This window comes from Oncorhynchus nerka, linkage group LG8 (genome assembly GCF_034236695.1).
Source record: "Oncorhynchus nerka isolate Pitt River linkage group LG8, Oner_Uvic_2.0, whole genome shotgun sequence".
NCBI classification, from domain to species: Eukaryota; Metazoa; Chordata; class Actinopteri; order Salmoniformes; family Salmonidae; genus Oncorhynchus; species Oncorhynchus nerka.
In genome coordinates, this window is record NC_088403.1 from 26,735,213 (window position 1) to 26,752,855 (window position 17,643).

Here is a 17,643-nt window from a genome sequence, read left to right on the forward strand (position 1 = left end):
CCAAGACCTGGCCGTCCCTCTAAACTTTCAGCTCATACAAGGAGAAGACTGATCAGAGATGCAGCCAAGAGGCCCATGATCACTCTGGATGAACTGCAGAGATCTACAGCTGAGGTGGGAGACTCTGTCCATAGGACAACAATCAGTCGTATATTGCACAAATCTGGCCTTTATGGAAGAGTGGCAAGAAGAAAGCCATTTCTTAAAGATATCCATAAAAAGTGTTGTTTAAAGTTTGCCACAAGCCACCTGGGAGACACACCAAACATGTGGAAGAAGGTGCTCTGGTCAGATGAAACCAAAATGGAACTTTTTGGCAACAATGCAAAACGTTATGTTTGGCGTAAAAGCAACACAGCTCATCACACTGAACACACCATCCCCACTGTCAAACATGTTGGTGGCAGCATCATGGTTTGGGCCTGATTTTCTTCAGCAGGGACAGGGAAGATGGTTAAAATTGATGGGAAGATGGATGGAGCCAAATACAGGACCATTCTGGAAGAAAACCTGATGGAGTCTGCAAAAGACCTGAGACTGGGACGGAGATTTGTCTTCCAACAAGACAATGATCCAAAACATAAAGCAAAATCTACAATGGAATGGTTCAAAAATAAACATATCCAGGTGTTAGAATGGCCAAGTCAAAGTCCAGACCTGAATCCAATCGAGAATCTGTGGAAAGAACTGAAAACTGCTGTTCACAAATGCTCTCCATCCAACCTCACTGAGCTCGAGCTGTTTTGCAAGGAGGAATGGGAAAAAATGTCAGTCTCTCGATGTGCAAAACTGATAGAGACATACCCCAAGCGACTTACAGCTGTAATCGCAGCAAAGGGTGGCGCTACAAAGTATTAACTTAAGGGGGCTGAATAATTTTGCACGCCCAATTTTTCAGTTTTTGATTTGTTAAAAAAGTTTGAAATATCCAATAAATGTCGTTCCACTTCATGATTGTGTCCCACTTGTTGTTGATTCTTCACAAAAAAATACAGTTTTATATCTTTATGTTTGAAGCCTGAAATGTGGCAAAAGGTCGCAAAGTTCAAGGGGGCCGAATACTTTCGCAAGGCACTGTATACAGTACCAGTCAAGTTTGGACATTCCTACTCATTCAAGAGTTTTTCTTTATTTTTACTATTTTCTACATTGTAGAATAATAGTGAAGACATCAAAACTATGAAATAACACATATGGAATCATGTAGTAACAAAAAAAGTGTTAAACAAATCCAAATATATTTTATATTTGAGATTCTTCAAAGTAGCCACCCTTTGCCTTAATGACAGCTTTGCACACTCTTGGTACTCTCTCAACCAGCTTCATGAGGTAGTCACCTGGAATGCATTTCAATTAACAGATGTGCCTTGTTAAAAGTTCATTTGTGGAATTATTTATTTCTTAATGCGTTTGAACCAATCAGTTGTGTGGTGACAAGGTAGGGGTGGTAATACAGAAGATAGCCCTATTTAATAAAAGACCAAGTCCATATTATGGCAAGACAAGCTCAAATAAGCAAAGAGAAATGACAGGACATCATTACATGAAGACATGATGGTCAGTCAATACGGAACATTTCAAGAACTTTGAAAGTTTCTTCAAGTGCAGTCACAAAAACTATCAACCTCTATGATGAAACTGGCTCTCAAGAGGACCACCACAGGAAAGGAAGACCCAGAGTTACCTCGGCTGCAGAGGATAAGTTCATAACTGCACCACAGATTGCAGCCCAAATAAATTCTTCACTACCAAACATCAAGTGTTCAGAGGAGACTGTGTGAATCGGATCTTCATGGTCGAACTGCTGCAACAAAACCATCAAAAAAGGACACCAATAAGAAGAAGAGATTTGCTTTGACCAATAAACATGAGCAATGGATATTAGACCAGTGGAAATCTGTGCTTTGGTCTGATGACTCCAAATTAGAAATATTTGGTTCCAACCATCGTGTCTTTGTGAGACGCAGAGTAGGTGAACGGATGATCTCCGCATGTGTAGTTCCCACTGTGAAGCATGGAGGAGGAGGTGTGATGGTGGGGGGTGCTTTGCTTGTGACACTGTCTGTGATTTATTTTGAATTTAAGGCACACTTAACCAGCATGGCTACCATAGCATTCTGCAGCGATACGTCATCTCATCTGGTTTGCACTTGGTGGGACTTTCATTTATTTTTAAACAGGACCAATGACCCAACACACCTCCAGGCTGTGAAAGGGCTATTTGACCAAGAAGGAGAGTGATGAAGGGCTGCATCAGATGACCTAGCCTTCACAATGACCTGACCTCAACCCAATTGAGATGGTTTGGGATGAGTTGGACCGCAGAGTGACGGAAAAGTAGCCAACAAGTGCTCAGTGTATGTGGGAACTCCTTCAAGACTGTTAGCTTCACCTGGAATGATTTTCTATCTTAGAGAATGCCAAGAGTGTGCAAAGCTGTCATCAAGGCAAAGGGTGGCTACTTTGAAGAATCTCAAATATAAGATATATTTTGATTTGTTCCAACACTTTTTTGTTTACTAAACGATTCCATGTGTTATTTGATAGTTTTGATGTCTTCACTATTATTCTACAATTTAGAAAATATTACAAATAAAGAAAAACCCTTGAAAGAGTAGGTGTGTCCAACCTTTGTGTCACGAATCCCGCCGAAGGTGGTGCCTCTTCCTGTTCGGGCGGCGCTCGGCGGTCGTCGTCGCCGGCCTACTAGCTGCCACCGATCCTCTTTTCTGTTTCATTTAGTTGTGTCTGATTAGTTGCACCTGTTTTGTGTTTAGGTTTTGATTGTGGGCTATTTAAACCCAGTAGGCCCGCCAGCTTTTGTGCGGGCTTATTTTTCTGTTTATGGTGTGTGATTATTTTGTGGTATTTATTTTTCCGGTCAGTTTCCTCCTGTTGTTTGGACTGGGTCTTTACGCGCCCTTGTGTGTGTGGCGTGACCGTCTCTCTGGGTTTTTGGAAAATAAAAATCCACATCTAGTGAACTACCCTGCTCTCTGCGCCTGACTTCTCCACCCACTACTCATAGAAGCCGTGACACTTTGACTGGTACTGTATATGTTATATTTTTTGGATAAACAGGGGGGGCACAAAACACCTGCCCTGAATGACGCGTCGCCACTGTATACAACCAACAGCTCACTAAGATCACAGTCATCTCACTGCTGACTAAGATAGGATTTTCAAAGAATGATGATAGTGATGTGTTCATAACAAAGTGGGAAGGTGGTAATTACCAGTTGTGAAATCATAAATACTAGTTGGATGCATTCACGTGCTTTGAACTATTTGAGAAAAGCCGATTGGCTAATGGCCAACAAGTTGCGTCAACCATAAGCTATGAGTTCAGCTATCATGTTTGTTAAATTATAGTGTTCAAAAACATATTTATAGATAGATTTTTGTAAAGAATGTTTTGTTGCATTGAACTGCTGAAAATGCTGTTAAAAATGTAATTTCCTTAGTAGATGATGTCAGAGGTCAGCATGTGGGAGAAGTCGGAGCTCAGGGATGATAGACGAGTTTCCCACTAGTAATTACCAGTTGGAGGGACGTTCAAGTGGACTTTTACCAGTCGTATGTGGTAAATACCACCTTCCCACTTGTATTGTCTCTGGTAGGCCTAACTATCTCAGTGTATTAGAAGTCTTTAATCAGATTCTGTATGTTCCAGTGCTGCCCACTGCACTCCTGAAGGATGAGCTGGTAGTAGGTGTCCTCCCCTGGGGCAATCTCCAGACATCTCTTTGTCTGTCTGTTCTGGATGGCTTTTCCCTGTAAAATACAACAAACATTCTACTGTACAGCATCACAATAATTTTAAAAAGTCAAAGACATCTCTGTTGGTTCCAACAATTTTTAAGCATCAACTTCCCGAAATCATGTTAGAGTGCTTACCTGTTGAAATTCCCAGTGCATGTGGAATCTCTTCTGCTGGGCCACCTTGCACTCATACAGCCCTGGGGTTTGAGTGCCGGTGTCCACCAGACAGCGATTACTGTTGTACTTGTGAGACTTGATGCCTCCAATGTAGATCTCCCCACTGGCTCGATAATAACAGTTCTGGACAGAGAGTATAGATATTTAGGCTTTTCTGAGTCTGTGGTATTGACAGTACTTTGCATTGTGGCGTGGATTGAATCCCAAGTCTGCCATGGTACGAACCATATTATACATGTAGTTAAATTCTAAAATACTAAGCAATATTTCTACAAACCTGTGGACCAAAATAATGGCATCCATATAAAATAGGTGTGTTCCCCGGAACTGGGCCTTGATCTATACAGAGCTCCGTCTTCTGGTCATTGACCAGCTGTTGATTTTATGGACAGAGATAAACGGTTATAAAAGTGCAGATTCCTATCCTGATTTATGACCCTGCATCCTATTGAAAAAAGGATGCCATGCATGCCACTAAACACAGTTCGTGAGGAAAAAGTTCCAGAACAACTGTAACATTTTAGCATCACTCACAGCTCCATAACCAAGCAAGTCACCCAGGGGGTCTAACATGGGATACACATTATCCAGATACCACTGGAAGGGTTTGCAGTTCAGTCTCTTTCTCAACTTCTTCCTCTCTGAAACATCCCCAATGTCTATGCCGTGATCCTGTGGTGAGAAAGAAGAAGATTTCTAAATCAGAAACACAGGCCATGTGAGCAATCCACCTATTATCCACTTTTGCTTACTGCCATCATTTTACATGGATCCTCTGATCTTTATTATGGCATTGAGTAATAGACCATTGTTTTAATAATATTGACTGTCTAATCTACTTATTTTCAAACACAATGCATGCAAAACAGCAATCATTGCTATTCTATAGGAACAGCTGAACAAAACCTACTGTTTGATTGGTTTCTTGTGTACAGTACCTTCAGTGGGATGTTCCAGGCAATGTTGACATTATGTTTGTAGTCATCCATCCAGACCTCAGCCACTCTCAGAGCATTCCTCTTCATTGTAATGCTCAGGTCAGGGAGATAGGGTTTATGGGCCCTCTCGATGTGGGCTATTTTAGAACAAGGTATGACCTCGACACTTCCACCACATAGCCACACCTCGACACATCAAACACCAAGAGAGAAGGAAGAGTTTATAGATATGGACTGAAGTGTCTGGATGTTGGATGTAGATTGGTTTGTTCAAACTGAATGACTCAAGAACAAAAAGTAATTCTGCAAACACAAGTCTGCTTTGATTTCAAACATTCATTTAGAAACTGTAGCAGAGGGGCTTACCCGGATACCCAGTTCAACATTTTCCCCTCCATAGATCTTCATACCACCATCCAGAGCACCAATTTCCCCAAAGAACAGGCGATCAACCACTAGTATGCCCATAATGGAGGGGCTCCTGACAAACATACAGTACAAATCATTGTCATTTCCACATTGGGAGAAGTGACATTACTTTAATGAATATATAACGCAAAATAATAATCCAGGTGTAAATATTAGGTATGATTTTCCTCCCAATGCTGTGCTTTCCTTATCGCCTATTCAAACAGATTTGTGAAACTTGACTATCATCCTATGATGAAATCCCAAACAACTCACTTTCCTGGCTGTGACTCGTCTTTCAAGGCATACCACTCAGGTCTGAAGGACTCATACATACACCACAGGGCCCAGTCAAAGGCATCTGCAGCAGGCCCATAACGTGTGACTGTCAAGTCATCGAAATGGACGTTGTCAAACACCGGTGTCAACACCAACGTGCGGTCCTCCTTTATCCGAGCTAACAGAGGCTCCGCCCTGTTCACACAAACACAGAGTCAAAACACCATGTTGAGGGGGGATTCAAAACGTCTCACTGAGATATTTAATTTAGACTACCATTCCACATGGACCTCTATGTGGGCGTCCAAGATGGCCACCACATCTCCTTCAGCTTCCCTCCACCCTGAGAGGCGGGCCTGTGTGAGACCGAGCTGCTCTGAGTGTCTCACTCTCTTCACCAGGCCGGGACGCTCTTCATGGATGAAGCTGATGTAGGCATCCAACTTCTCCTTTAGATCCTCTGTGAAAGCAGAAGCTTGCAAATCAGTGGTGCCTAAGGAAAGTTGAAAGCCACACATATGTTCAATCTAAATGTTAACAAATGTAATTACAAATGTTTCTATGCAGAGAGCATTGACCAATTAGGCGAACCATTGGAGCTGTGGTCATCCACCAGTATAATGTCTTTGAGCAGGCGTTGGGGGGTCTTGTCTATGATGCTGCGGACGGCTCTCTTAATGATTGACAGGGCCTCGTCCAAGTAGATCAACACCACGCTGATGGTGGGCAGGTCATGGGGATACTGGTGCTTAGCACACCTAACAGGCACAACAAACACATTTGGTCCACCTCATATCATTCATTCACTTCACCAAAGCTGTTGTTTCACTTGTCAACTTCAATATCATTGCGAGAGCTTTGACTTATAAGGTTCTATCTGCATTTCTGTCAAAATGTATTTATTGACAGAACATTTCTGTTCAATGTTTTCTACCTATATAGTACTCTAAAACCCCAATCCATGTTGTTGAGTTTAAAAGAATACATGATAAAAATTGCTTAGGATCCAGTTATCTTAGAATCATCTTTTTACAGGTAGAACCTTCTAGTTCTAAGGTCACAATTGCTCAAATTGAATTCACAGTGCTGGAGATGGAATTGACCTCGGTTGGCCGCATTGCAACAGACTGTGGTTAGAATTCAGAAGTTTTCAGCGGATCCATCATTTGCTGTGTTGAGGTGGCGGAGAGATGAGGAAAATGATTTACTTAGGATCGCGAGTATCAGGGATTTCCCTGTTCAGGGGTAGTCTGTCACTCAGGAAGGCGTTGTATCCATACATCTGAAACAGCCCCTCTGCCTCTTTCTGCTCCTCCTCTGAGAGCTCATCACCCCAGCGTGTAAACAGAGCTGAGTTGGGGTACACCTTCTTCACCACCTTCCTCTCCTTCTTGACCTCGGGAGCCTTCACCGCCTGCCCCTCTTTCAGACTGCTCCCGTCGTGGATTGTATTCACTGTGGACACACATGACAGCTGTTCATCAAATTGTAATAAATGTGTTAAGGCTGCCAAAATCAACACTCCTTTTGATACAAACAGAGCAGGATCTCATTTAAAATCAAATCAAATCAAACTTTATTTGTCACATGCGCCGAATACAACAGGTATGAATACAACAGGTACAACCTCACTATGAAATGCTTACTTACAAGCGAGTTAATTAAGAAAATATTTACGAAATAAACTAAAGTAAAAAATAATCAAAGTAACACAATAAAATAGCAGTAACGAGGCTATATACAGGGGATACCGGTACAGAGTGAATGTGCGGGGGTATAGGTCAGTCAAGGTAATTTGTACATGTAGGTAGGGGTAAAGTGACTATGCATAGATAATAAACAGTGAGTAGCAGCAGTGTAAAAACAAATGGGGGGTCAATGTAAATAGTCCTAGTGGCCATTTGATTAATTGTTCAGCACTCTTATGGCTTGGGGGTAGAAGCTGTTAAGGATTCTTTTGGTCCTAGACTTGGCGTTCCGGAACCGATTGCCATGCGGTAGCAGAGAGAACAGTCTTTGACTTGGGTGACTGGAGTCTTTGCCAATTTTTTGGTCTTTCCTCTGACACCACCTAGTATATAGGTCCTGGATGGCAGGAAGCTTGGCCCCAGTGATGTACTGGGCCATACTCACTACCCTCTTTAGCGCCTTACAATCAGATGCAGAGAATTTGCCATACCAGGTGGTGATGCAACCGGTCAGGATGCTCTCGATGGTGCAGCTGTATACATTTTTGATGATCTGGGGACCGATGCCAATGTGACAAGATTTTCAGTCTCCTGAGGGGGAACAGTGTTGTCGTGCCCTCTTCACGACTGTCTTGGTGTGTTTGGACAATAATAGTTTGTTGGTGATGTGGACACCAAGGAACTTGAAACTCTCGACCCGCTCCAATACAGCCCTGTTTATGTAGTCCACGATCAGCTCTTTTGTCTTGCTCACATTGAGGGAGAGGTTGTTGTACTGGCACCACACTGCCAGGTCTCTGACCTCCTCCCTATAGGATGTCTCATCATTGTCGGTAATTAGGCCTACCACTGTTGTATCGTCAGCAAACTTAATGATGGTGTTGGTGTCGTGTTTGGCCACGCAGTCATCGGTGAACAGGGAGTACAGTAGAGGACTAGGCACGCACACCTGAGGGGCGCCTGTGTTGAGGATCAGCATGGCTGACGTGTTGTTGCCTACAATTACCACCTGGGGCCACCAGCCTTTCAAAGCACTTCATGGCGACCGAGTCGATTATAAAAGGAATTTAGCTTGTCTGGTAGGCTCGCGTCACTGGGCAGCTTACGGCTGGGTTTCCCTTTGTAGTCCGTAATAGTTTTCAAGCCCTGCCACATCTGACGAGCATCAGAGCTGGTGTAGTAGGATTCAGTCTTAATCCTGTATAGACGCTTTGCCTGTTTCATGGATCGTCTTATTAATGTCCCGCTCCTTGAAAGCGGCAGCTCTAGCCTTTAGCTCGATACAGATGTTCCCTTTAATCCATGGCTTCTGGTTGGGATATGAACGTACAGTCACTGTGGGTACAACGTCGTCAATGCACTTATTGATGAAGCCGATGTCTGAGGTGGTATACTCCTCAATGCTATTGGATGAATCCCGGAACATAATCCAGTCTGTGCAGTCCTGTAGTGTAGCATGTGCGTCATCTGATCACTTCCGTATTGAGCAAGTCACTGGTACTTCCTGCTTTAGTTTTTGCTTGTAAACAGGAATCAAGAGGATATAATTATGGTCAGATTTGCCAAATGGAGGGTGAGGGAGAGCTTTGTATGCGGCTCTGTGTGTGGAGTAAAGGTGAGTTATTTTTCCTCTGGTTGCACATGTGACATGCTGGTAGAAATTGGGTAAAACGGATTTAAGTTTGCCTGCATTAAAGTCCCCAGCCACTAGGAGCTCTGCTTCTGGATGAGGATTTTCTAGTTTTCTTATGGGCCTTATACTGCTCGTTGAGTGCGGTCTTAGTGTCAGCATCGGTTTGTGGTGGTAAATAGACGGTTATGAATAATGAGAACTCTCTTAGTAGATAGTGTGGTCTACAGCTTATCATAAGGTTCTCTACCTGGTGACATCTGTCACCAGCATTTATTGACAAAAAGACACACACCGCTGCCCCTCGTCTTACCAGACGTGGTTCTCTGTCCTGCCGATGCATGGAAAATCCCGCCAGCTCTATATTATCCGTGTCGTCGTTCAGCCACGACTTGAGGAAACAGTTTTTAACGTCGGTTGTTAGGATAGTCTTGATCGTATATTTTCATCCATTTTGTTTTCCAATGATTGTACGTTGGCCAATAGAACAGATGGTAGTGGAGGTTGACTCACTCTCCTACAAATTCACAGAAGGCTGCCCGACCTCTGCCCCCTTTTCTCCTTTTCTTCACACAAATTACTGGGATTTGGTCTCGTTCCCGAGAAAGCAGTATATCCTTCAAGTCAGACTTGTTACAGAAAAAAATCTTAGTTCAGTTTGAGGTGAGTAATCACTGTTCTGATGTCCAAAAGTTATTTTATGTCATAAGAGACGGTAGCAGCAACATTATGTACAAAATAAGTAAAAACACAAGTTACAAACAACACAGAAAAACAAAATAGCACAGTTGGTTAGGAGCTTCAGTCACTATTTGCATGTGTGTTTTTGACAATTAACAAAAGGTGATTAACAATGTTTGATCTGCCTTGGAGAATTACCTTGAAGTAACTGATGAATTTTTATAGTAAACGTGGTAAACTTGGGCACACAGAAGTTGGTAGATCAAAATGTAACAAATGTTGTTCAGCAAGCAACAGTATACAGGATTAAAGAACAATCAAATTATTATGGGCATATTTTATTTCATTCTTTATTAGTTTATTTAAACCCTTTAATTAACTGGGTACAAATTCCGTTTTACAATCATCACTGTGAAGTGTGAAATAACTTTTTCTGGGATCAACTCTACATGTTGGTTTGGACTAGATTCTAATGTGTTCTCAAATCCTCCCCTCTAAATCTGCCCTACTATCTAGAACAGTGGCAGACTGCAGTCCAGGTACAGTACGTGGACAGAGCTACTGCCAATTCCCTTCCAGGTAAGTCAGAGGTAAATGAAGGAGATTGAGACTTACACAGCTTCTCGATGTGAGCCTCCATCTTCTCCAGCCTCTGGAGAATATCTTGGCCCCTGGCCGATTCATTCTGATGGGCCCCCTGCAGTCTCTCCCCATGAGAATGAACCTCCCGCTTAATGGATGTGATGTAGAGTATTCCAGCAGCCATGGCCAACAACGGGGCCAGCCCTCGAACCCAGCCTAGCCTCATCATCCCTCTGGTTAGTGCTCAGCCTGGGGATACAGACAGGATGGCCTTCCTCTCTCACTCTCTCTCTCTCACTGAGATTCAGGTTCGCCTGAAAGGAGGGAGGGGTGATGTAAAATAAATTGAACAAAGGAGAAAAGCAGTTGCAGATAGTCAATCAAAAATCTATTTGGTTTATTACAAGTTGCAACAGGGAGAAACCTCCAGGATAGAAGCAGAGAAAATGTCTAACTGGCCTTCTCTGGGAACACCCTTATATCCTAATCAGCATACAAATGTTCTGTAAACACCAGTCCGATAGGCTTGTAGGAAGTCAAATCAGAAGGCAGTGGCTTTGTCAGCAGCTACAGAATCACATTGTTTCACACAATATAGTAATAATCAGTGTATCCTCTGTCCTTGTACTTCCAGTCTGGCGTCAACCTTATCAGCAGTTATGAGTTTAATCCATAACATACAGCCTCTAGTCTAGTGACCATCAACCCAAGTGTTACAAACCGAACACTGGAAATCACGTTTTTTACATTGTGTTGATCATTCTACATTAAATATGAACTTTAGTCATCTTAAATATTCCCATTATACTGTAGCTGAGGTGCACCATCCTGGCTGGCTGGCACTCAGTGGATGTGAGTTTCTCGTCACTCGCCTCCCCTAGGCTGTCAATTTTTATTTTATTATTTTTTTTTTTTAAATCACCTTTATTTAACCAGGTAGGCTATCACTCACTGTCTCTGGTCCTGGAGTTTGGGTCGATGTGACAATTAGCAAATTGTCATGTAGATAATGCATAAAACACAGTGCGCATTTCTGAGGAAAAGTGCATGGAAGCGCAGTCACTTATATTTGCCTTTGGCCCATGAATGTTTACCTTGTAACTTTATAGCCTTTTGTCCTGAAAAATATATCAACTATGATTAACTAGGTTATTATGAGGTACATCAAACATGCGTACTTACGCAGACGAGGTGGGCACTGAAGTGGATGAAAAAATTCTGAATGCCCTACTGTTCAACACCCAACGTATTTGGCATGGGTATGCAAAGGAGCTCTCCACAGGAAGGGAAACAGGGCCTGGAAGTCTGAATCATCTCAAACCAGGTAAATGCCACATTGTCTGTTAGTACTCATCATAATATCACTAATTCCCATTGATTCAATAAAAAATCAGCACTGTAGGGTATTTCAATTTGGGGACAATAAAGTTCCTCTTATGTTAAATGAAACTCTAGATACAGTCGCTACCTACTGAGCACACACTGGTTGAATCAACGTTGTTTCAACGTCATTTGTCAACGTATTATGATGTGGAATCAAAGTGGAAAATACATTGGATTTGAAAAAAGTAATCAACCAGTACTGTCCATCTCATTTCAACCAGCGTTGTAAACATTGAAATTAGGGTAAAACTTTAACTTAAATACATTGACTTAACCTGACTAACAGGTTGCTACATCATACAATCATCTGATTACAACATAATCATTAAAACTATGTATACGTTGCAATTGCGTTGAAAATGTAAAAAATATGTTTTATTTTATTCAGTTATATTGTGTGGTTGAAATGACGCTTCAGTAACCACTCCCTTTTGTGAGAAACTGGTAAATAATAATAGGCTACCTCGGGCATCAGGTAGCCAAGTGTTTACAGCATTGGGCCAGTGACCGAAAGGTTGCTGGATTGAATTCCCAAGCCGAGAAGGTAAAAATCTGTCTTTCTGCCCCTGAGCAAGGCAGTTAACCCAATGTTCCCCGGGCGCCGTAGACGTGGATGTTGAGTAAGGCAACCCCCCACACCTCTCTGATTTAGAGGGGTTGGGTTAAATGCGGAAGACACATTTCAGTTGAAGGCATTCAGTTGTACAACTGACTAGGTATCCCTCTTTCCCGACCTTACTCAGGATTCACATGACCTCACATGTGAATCCTTAAAGAGATGGGGTGGGGCTAAGGCTTAAGAGGGTGTTAATAGCTGTAGACTGGGGTTGAATGGCTGGAACACAATTATTGATATTTACTCCCCAAAACCACTCCCTTTTAAAAAATGGTAAATTATTTATATAAACATCATGATGTGTAATGGAACTGTTAAACGATATGCAATGTCTAAATCTGGATTCTCTACAGCCTTCTCTCTGGTCACTGCATGAAGAATCATCAACACTCAGGCTGGGGACCGACAGCCATGTAGACCCATCATCTCATCATGGTAACTTTTTTCATTGTGGCAGGTAGACCTATACTTCCTGCAGCATAGTCTATGCTACAGTAATATAAAGACAGACTGCGCGTCTAATTACACATCTCCATCTGACTTTCGGGGATCACCTTATTTTTTTATTGTAAAGATGTTTTTATTTTTAAAACTCCTATATTGTTGCTTCTCTCTTTCCATCAGTTCTATTCAGATAGCATCCAAAATAAATAATCCTGTTCAAGATTAATACAGTGCATTTGGAAAGTTTTCAGACCCCTTTAACTTTTCCAAATTTATTAAAATAAATACCTTATTTACATAAGTATTCAGACCCTTTGCTGTGAGATTTGAAATTGAGCTCAGGAGCATCCTGTTTCCATTGATTATCCTTGAGATGTTTCTACAACTTGATTGGAGTCCACCTGTGGTACATTCAATCGATTGGGCATCATTTGGAAAGGCACACACCTGTCTTTATGGAAAGGCACACACCTGTCCCTCAACTCCAGTGTATGATATACCATTCTGTAGCTCCGAGTCTACTTTTTCCAATGTAAATAATACCATTTGAAATGTTGCTACATAAGACCGAATCGAGGAGGTTGTTACGACTCTCGTGGGTTGAAGAAGGAGACCAAGGTGCAGCGTGGTAGGCGCTCATGATTTTTAATAAACTGAACACTACAACAAAATAACAAAGTAGAACAAAACAAAAGCGCACAGTTCTGTCAGGCAACAAAACAGCTCAACAGAAAATAACTCCCCACAAAACCCAAACGGAAAGTCACAACTTATATATGATCCCCAATCAGAGACAACGATAGACAGCTGCCTCTGATTGGGAACCACACATGGCAAAAACAACAAAGAAATAGAAAACATAGAAACAAAAAACATAGAATGCCCACCCTAATCACACCCTGACCTAACCAAAAATAGAGAAATAAAAGGCTCTCTAAGGTCAGGGCGTCACAGAGGTTGGTCACATATGAGAGGTAATGCACCTCAGTGAGAACAATTCTACCATCCAGATGCCTACCTCTTTGTACCCTGCTTAAATGTGGAAACAAGCTGTGTCCGCTTCAGTGACTATCATTTCAACACATTTACACATTGATCAGCTTCCATACTCATTGGGGTAGACTACCTAAATAAAATTGAATAGTTGAAAGTAACTCCTCTAACTTGTCTTTTCTAAGCTGTATGTGAAAGTACATTCGGAGTGAGGTTAGGTTTATGCTAATATGGATAAAATGGTTTGGCTAGCTAAACAACAACTGTAACAATGTATTTAAGAGGCAACAAGTGCTCATTGTGCAACTGTATTTATGTTTTCAATAAACATTAGAGATGAAATATAGTTGAAATGTTGTCAACAATATAAGCCAACCCCGTCTGTTTTGCCCCATAGTTGAACATGGGTTGGTTGCTAAACAGTCAACCCATCTATTAACTAGATCACACATGAAACATCTCCAAACACTCCATACTCAGTCCATTAGGTAGCAAGCATGGGTGTATTCACTAGGAACTCAATTGAACCAAAACGGAACGAAACAGGGAGGGACCTACCTGAATTTAAACTCTTAATTTTGTTGCAAAATGTTTTGGACTAATGATTATGCCCCTTGATTAGAAGCATGTGACCCTATTTAACATGTGCTGGGAGAGAAAATCCCCACCCCGATTTAAGTTTGTTGAGATGAAAGACAAATTTCCCGAATTGGACACATAATAAGGAATTCTAAAAATATATATAAAAGAGACTAACTGAACATTGAGGTTAATGCAACATTGAATGACACTCGATCGGCTTGTGTGTTGCTTAAGGAGTGAGGCAATACAGAAGTGCCTACTCACTGAATCAATGGAGCTAGCTGCAAATAAGCACAACAGCTGGGGGCTGTATCAAGAGTGCACAGTGCAGCAGCAGTGCAGGATAGAAATAAAGGGGGCACCATGGAAAGCAGGGTCATCACCCATCTGAATGCTGGGCAAAGGAGCTGACATGACGCCATTGTGAAAAGAAAGGACACATTGAGCGAGCTTGTAAAAGAAATATAGAGAAACCAGCAAAGGACAGCTAAAAGGAAATACCTGGAAAAGGAAACACAGCCAGCTGCACCCCAAGAAGAAACATCTGCATGCTGTGAAGCAGGACCAGTCATGCAACAGTGGCATAGACTCTGCGGAGGAGCCACCGATCAAGGAATTGACAGTAAAAGGACACTCTACTGCCAACGGTGTCACAACACCATAGGGAGGACATCGATACTGGAGCAGCTGTCTCACTTATGTCAGAAAAATGATAAAAAATAAGGCTGAACCACCTTTCACAGACACATACAAAAATTCACACTGAGAGATTGTCCCCATGATGGAATGGCAGAGGTCATGCTGGAACTAAACCGATAAAAAGCCAAACTTCCCATCTATGTGGTCAAGGTGCTGATATGCCGACCATGGTTTGAAAAGATTTGTCTGGACTGGGCGAAGGTGAATCGGTGACAGTTGAAGAAACAGGTTGTCAGCTGTGCTGACTCGACATGCAGCTGTTTTTAAGGATGAACTGGCTCCATTCCCCTGTGTGGAGATAAAGGTGAACATTAATCCTGTACTGATGGTGGAACAATACCCGCTTCCTCCAATTATCGAGGAACTACACGCAAGGTAGGCTGATGGAAAGCAATACAGCAAGATTGATCTCAACAAAGTCTTCCTGCAGCTGCATGTAGATGAAGAGTCACAAAAGTACCTCACCATCACTACCCACATGGGACTCTACTGATACCGCCACTTGCCTTTTGGAATCACGTTGGCATCTGCCTTGTTCCAGTGGTCCATGGAACAGGTCCTGAGCGACCACCCTAGGTCATATTGTTACCTTGATGAAATCCTCATCACAGGAAAGGATGGCGAGGAGCAACTGCTGAACCTTTAAAAGGGTGGCAGGTAGGGCGAAAGGTAGCTTAGTGGTTAACAGTGTTGGACCAGTAACCGAAAGGTTGCAGGTTTGAATCCCCAAGCCCACTAAGTGACAAATCTGCCGACGTACCCTTGAGCAAGGCACTTAACCCTAGTTGCTCTGGATAGGAGCATCTGCTAAATCGACTTGAAGAGTAAGGCTTACGTGTTTTCAATTAGAGAAGTGCACCTTTTTCAAGCATGCAGTGGAGTCCTTAGGCCATTTGATTGATGCTGGCGGTCTCCACACAGCCCCAACAAAAGTGACAGTCATTGTAGATCCTCCTACTCCCGAGAAAGTCGGCCAGCTGCGGCCTTTCCTTGGCGTCCTGAATGACTACGACGAGTTCATCCTGCAGCTGAAGCCTTTGCAAAACCTGGTTGTTTACAAAGGAGTGTAACACTACTTTCAAGAAAGGCAGCACTGATTGAAAAGGTGTTGACTCACTTTGACCCGTTCTTGCCAATTCCACTGGCCTGCAACGCTTCCCTATATGGAGTTCGGGCCGTCGTGTCTGACAGCACATCTGCAGGAGAAGCCCATTGCTTTCACGTCAAGGACTGAAATACCCTTATTATCTTATCTTCGGGATCACCTACCTGTTTGGAGATGTTTGGATGTCTCGGACTGCCTGAGCAGATAGTCACGGACAATGGCAATCTTTTGTTTCCAAGGAGATGAACATTTCCTCCAGAGCAATGGAATCAAACACATCCTCTCAAGTCCTTATCATCCATCCACTCATAGACTTGAAGAGTGAAGGGTTCAGACAAACATGCACTCAAGGAGTCCAGAAGTGAAGCACCACTAAAGTATTGTAATACCCCTCATGCAACAACTGGAACGTCCCCTGCTTATCTGCTCATGAAAAGAAATGCCCACCAAAACGGTGGTGTAAAACAAGCAGCAAGACCAAGTCAACCAGCCAACTAAATGGTATAAAGACAGGCAGTTCACTGTTGAAGATCCAGTCCTCACACGCAACTACACCACTACAGAAAGGTGGCCACCCGCAACTGTTCTCAAAAGACTTGGCCTGCCTCATACAGTCTGCACCCAAGACAACCAGACCTGGCAGAGACATGTTAACCAGTTGCTCCCACGAGAACCTGCAGCTTCAATCCCTGAAGCAGAGGCACCTTCACAAACGAGCTGACACACCACCAGAACAAGTCAGCAACCGCACCAGCTTCTTCTTCACTGCCGCCAACAGAGGCTACACCAGCCTGTGACTGAGCCTGATCCCGGGTTATGTCGCAACCCACCTAGAGAAAGAAAACCCCCTGAATGTTATACATCGTGCTAACCCTGGAAGCAAGGGGAATAATACTTATCTTTGGGTTTAGAGGGATGTTGAGGCAGTCTACCCTCTCTCACAAGTAAGAGAAAGTTTAGTTTGCTTATGTTAATGTGGACATGCCATTTAAGGGGGAGGAAATACTGTATTTTATATATTGGGACTAACTATTTATGTACTATGTGGGTTTCTGAAGCTGTAGTTCTAATGCTAAGCATTATGGGTATTGAAGTCGGTTGTTAAAGGGACTTCCTGAAGTAATGTAAGACATAACTTTTCAATAAAACACTCGTTGCATCTAAAACGATGTATCAGTCTTGGTCCCCATTCCCGAGTCTAAAGTTAATCCGAAGAGTCAAGATACAACATAGCCATTTTGTATAAACTCCCCAGTCCCTGCTAATGACAAGCATACTCTTAACCTGATGCTGCCACGGCAATACTTGAAAATACAGAGGATCAACAACATCGCATTCACTCCATATTTAATGGCTGTCTGAAACAGTAAAATGAAGGAAACCAACTTTTTATTTCACTAGGCAAGTAAGTTGAGGACTAATTATTATTTACAATGATGGCCTAGGAACAGTGGGTTAACTGCCTTGTTCAGAGACAGAATGACAGATTTTTACCTTGTCAGCTCGGAGATTCGATCCACCCAACGCTCTAACCACTAGGCTACCTGCCGCCCCTTAACTAAACTTAAATACAGTCCTTTTGCCCTCAAATCTCCAGTTTTTATATGGCACGCTGGGCACTCATATGACTTCTATGAGGTGTTTGTCTGTGAGTTGTAGTTATATGTCCTAGAAAC

General features: G+C 42.6%; 1 protein-coding gene across 1 annotated transcript; it reads right to left on the reverse strand.

Annotated features, from left to right (window-relative positions):
* Nucleotides 1–927: 927 nt before the first annotated feature.
* On the reverse strand, nt 928–10,580 carry LOC115133045 (probable polypeptide N-acetylgalactosaminyltransferase 8). Its single transcript, XM_029665876.2, has 11 exons — nt 10,179–10,580; nt 6,773–7,019; nt 6,156–6,322; nt 5,841–6,024; nt 5,562–5,759; nt 5,244–5,358; nt 4,878–5,063; nt 4,474–4,611; nt 4,217–4,312; nt 3,898–4,062; nt 928–3,774 (listed from the first exon to the last, which is right to left on the reverse strand). Exons 1-11 carry the CDS (start codon nt 10,372–10,374, stop codon nt 3,640–3,642), a joined length of 1,827 nt encoding a protein of 608 aa, XP_029521736.1. The 5' UTR covers nt 10,375–10,580; the 3' UTR covers nt 928–3,639.
* Nucleotides 10,581–17,643: the final 7,063 nt, after the last annotated feature.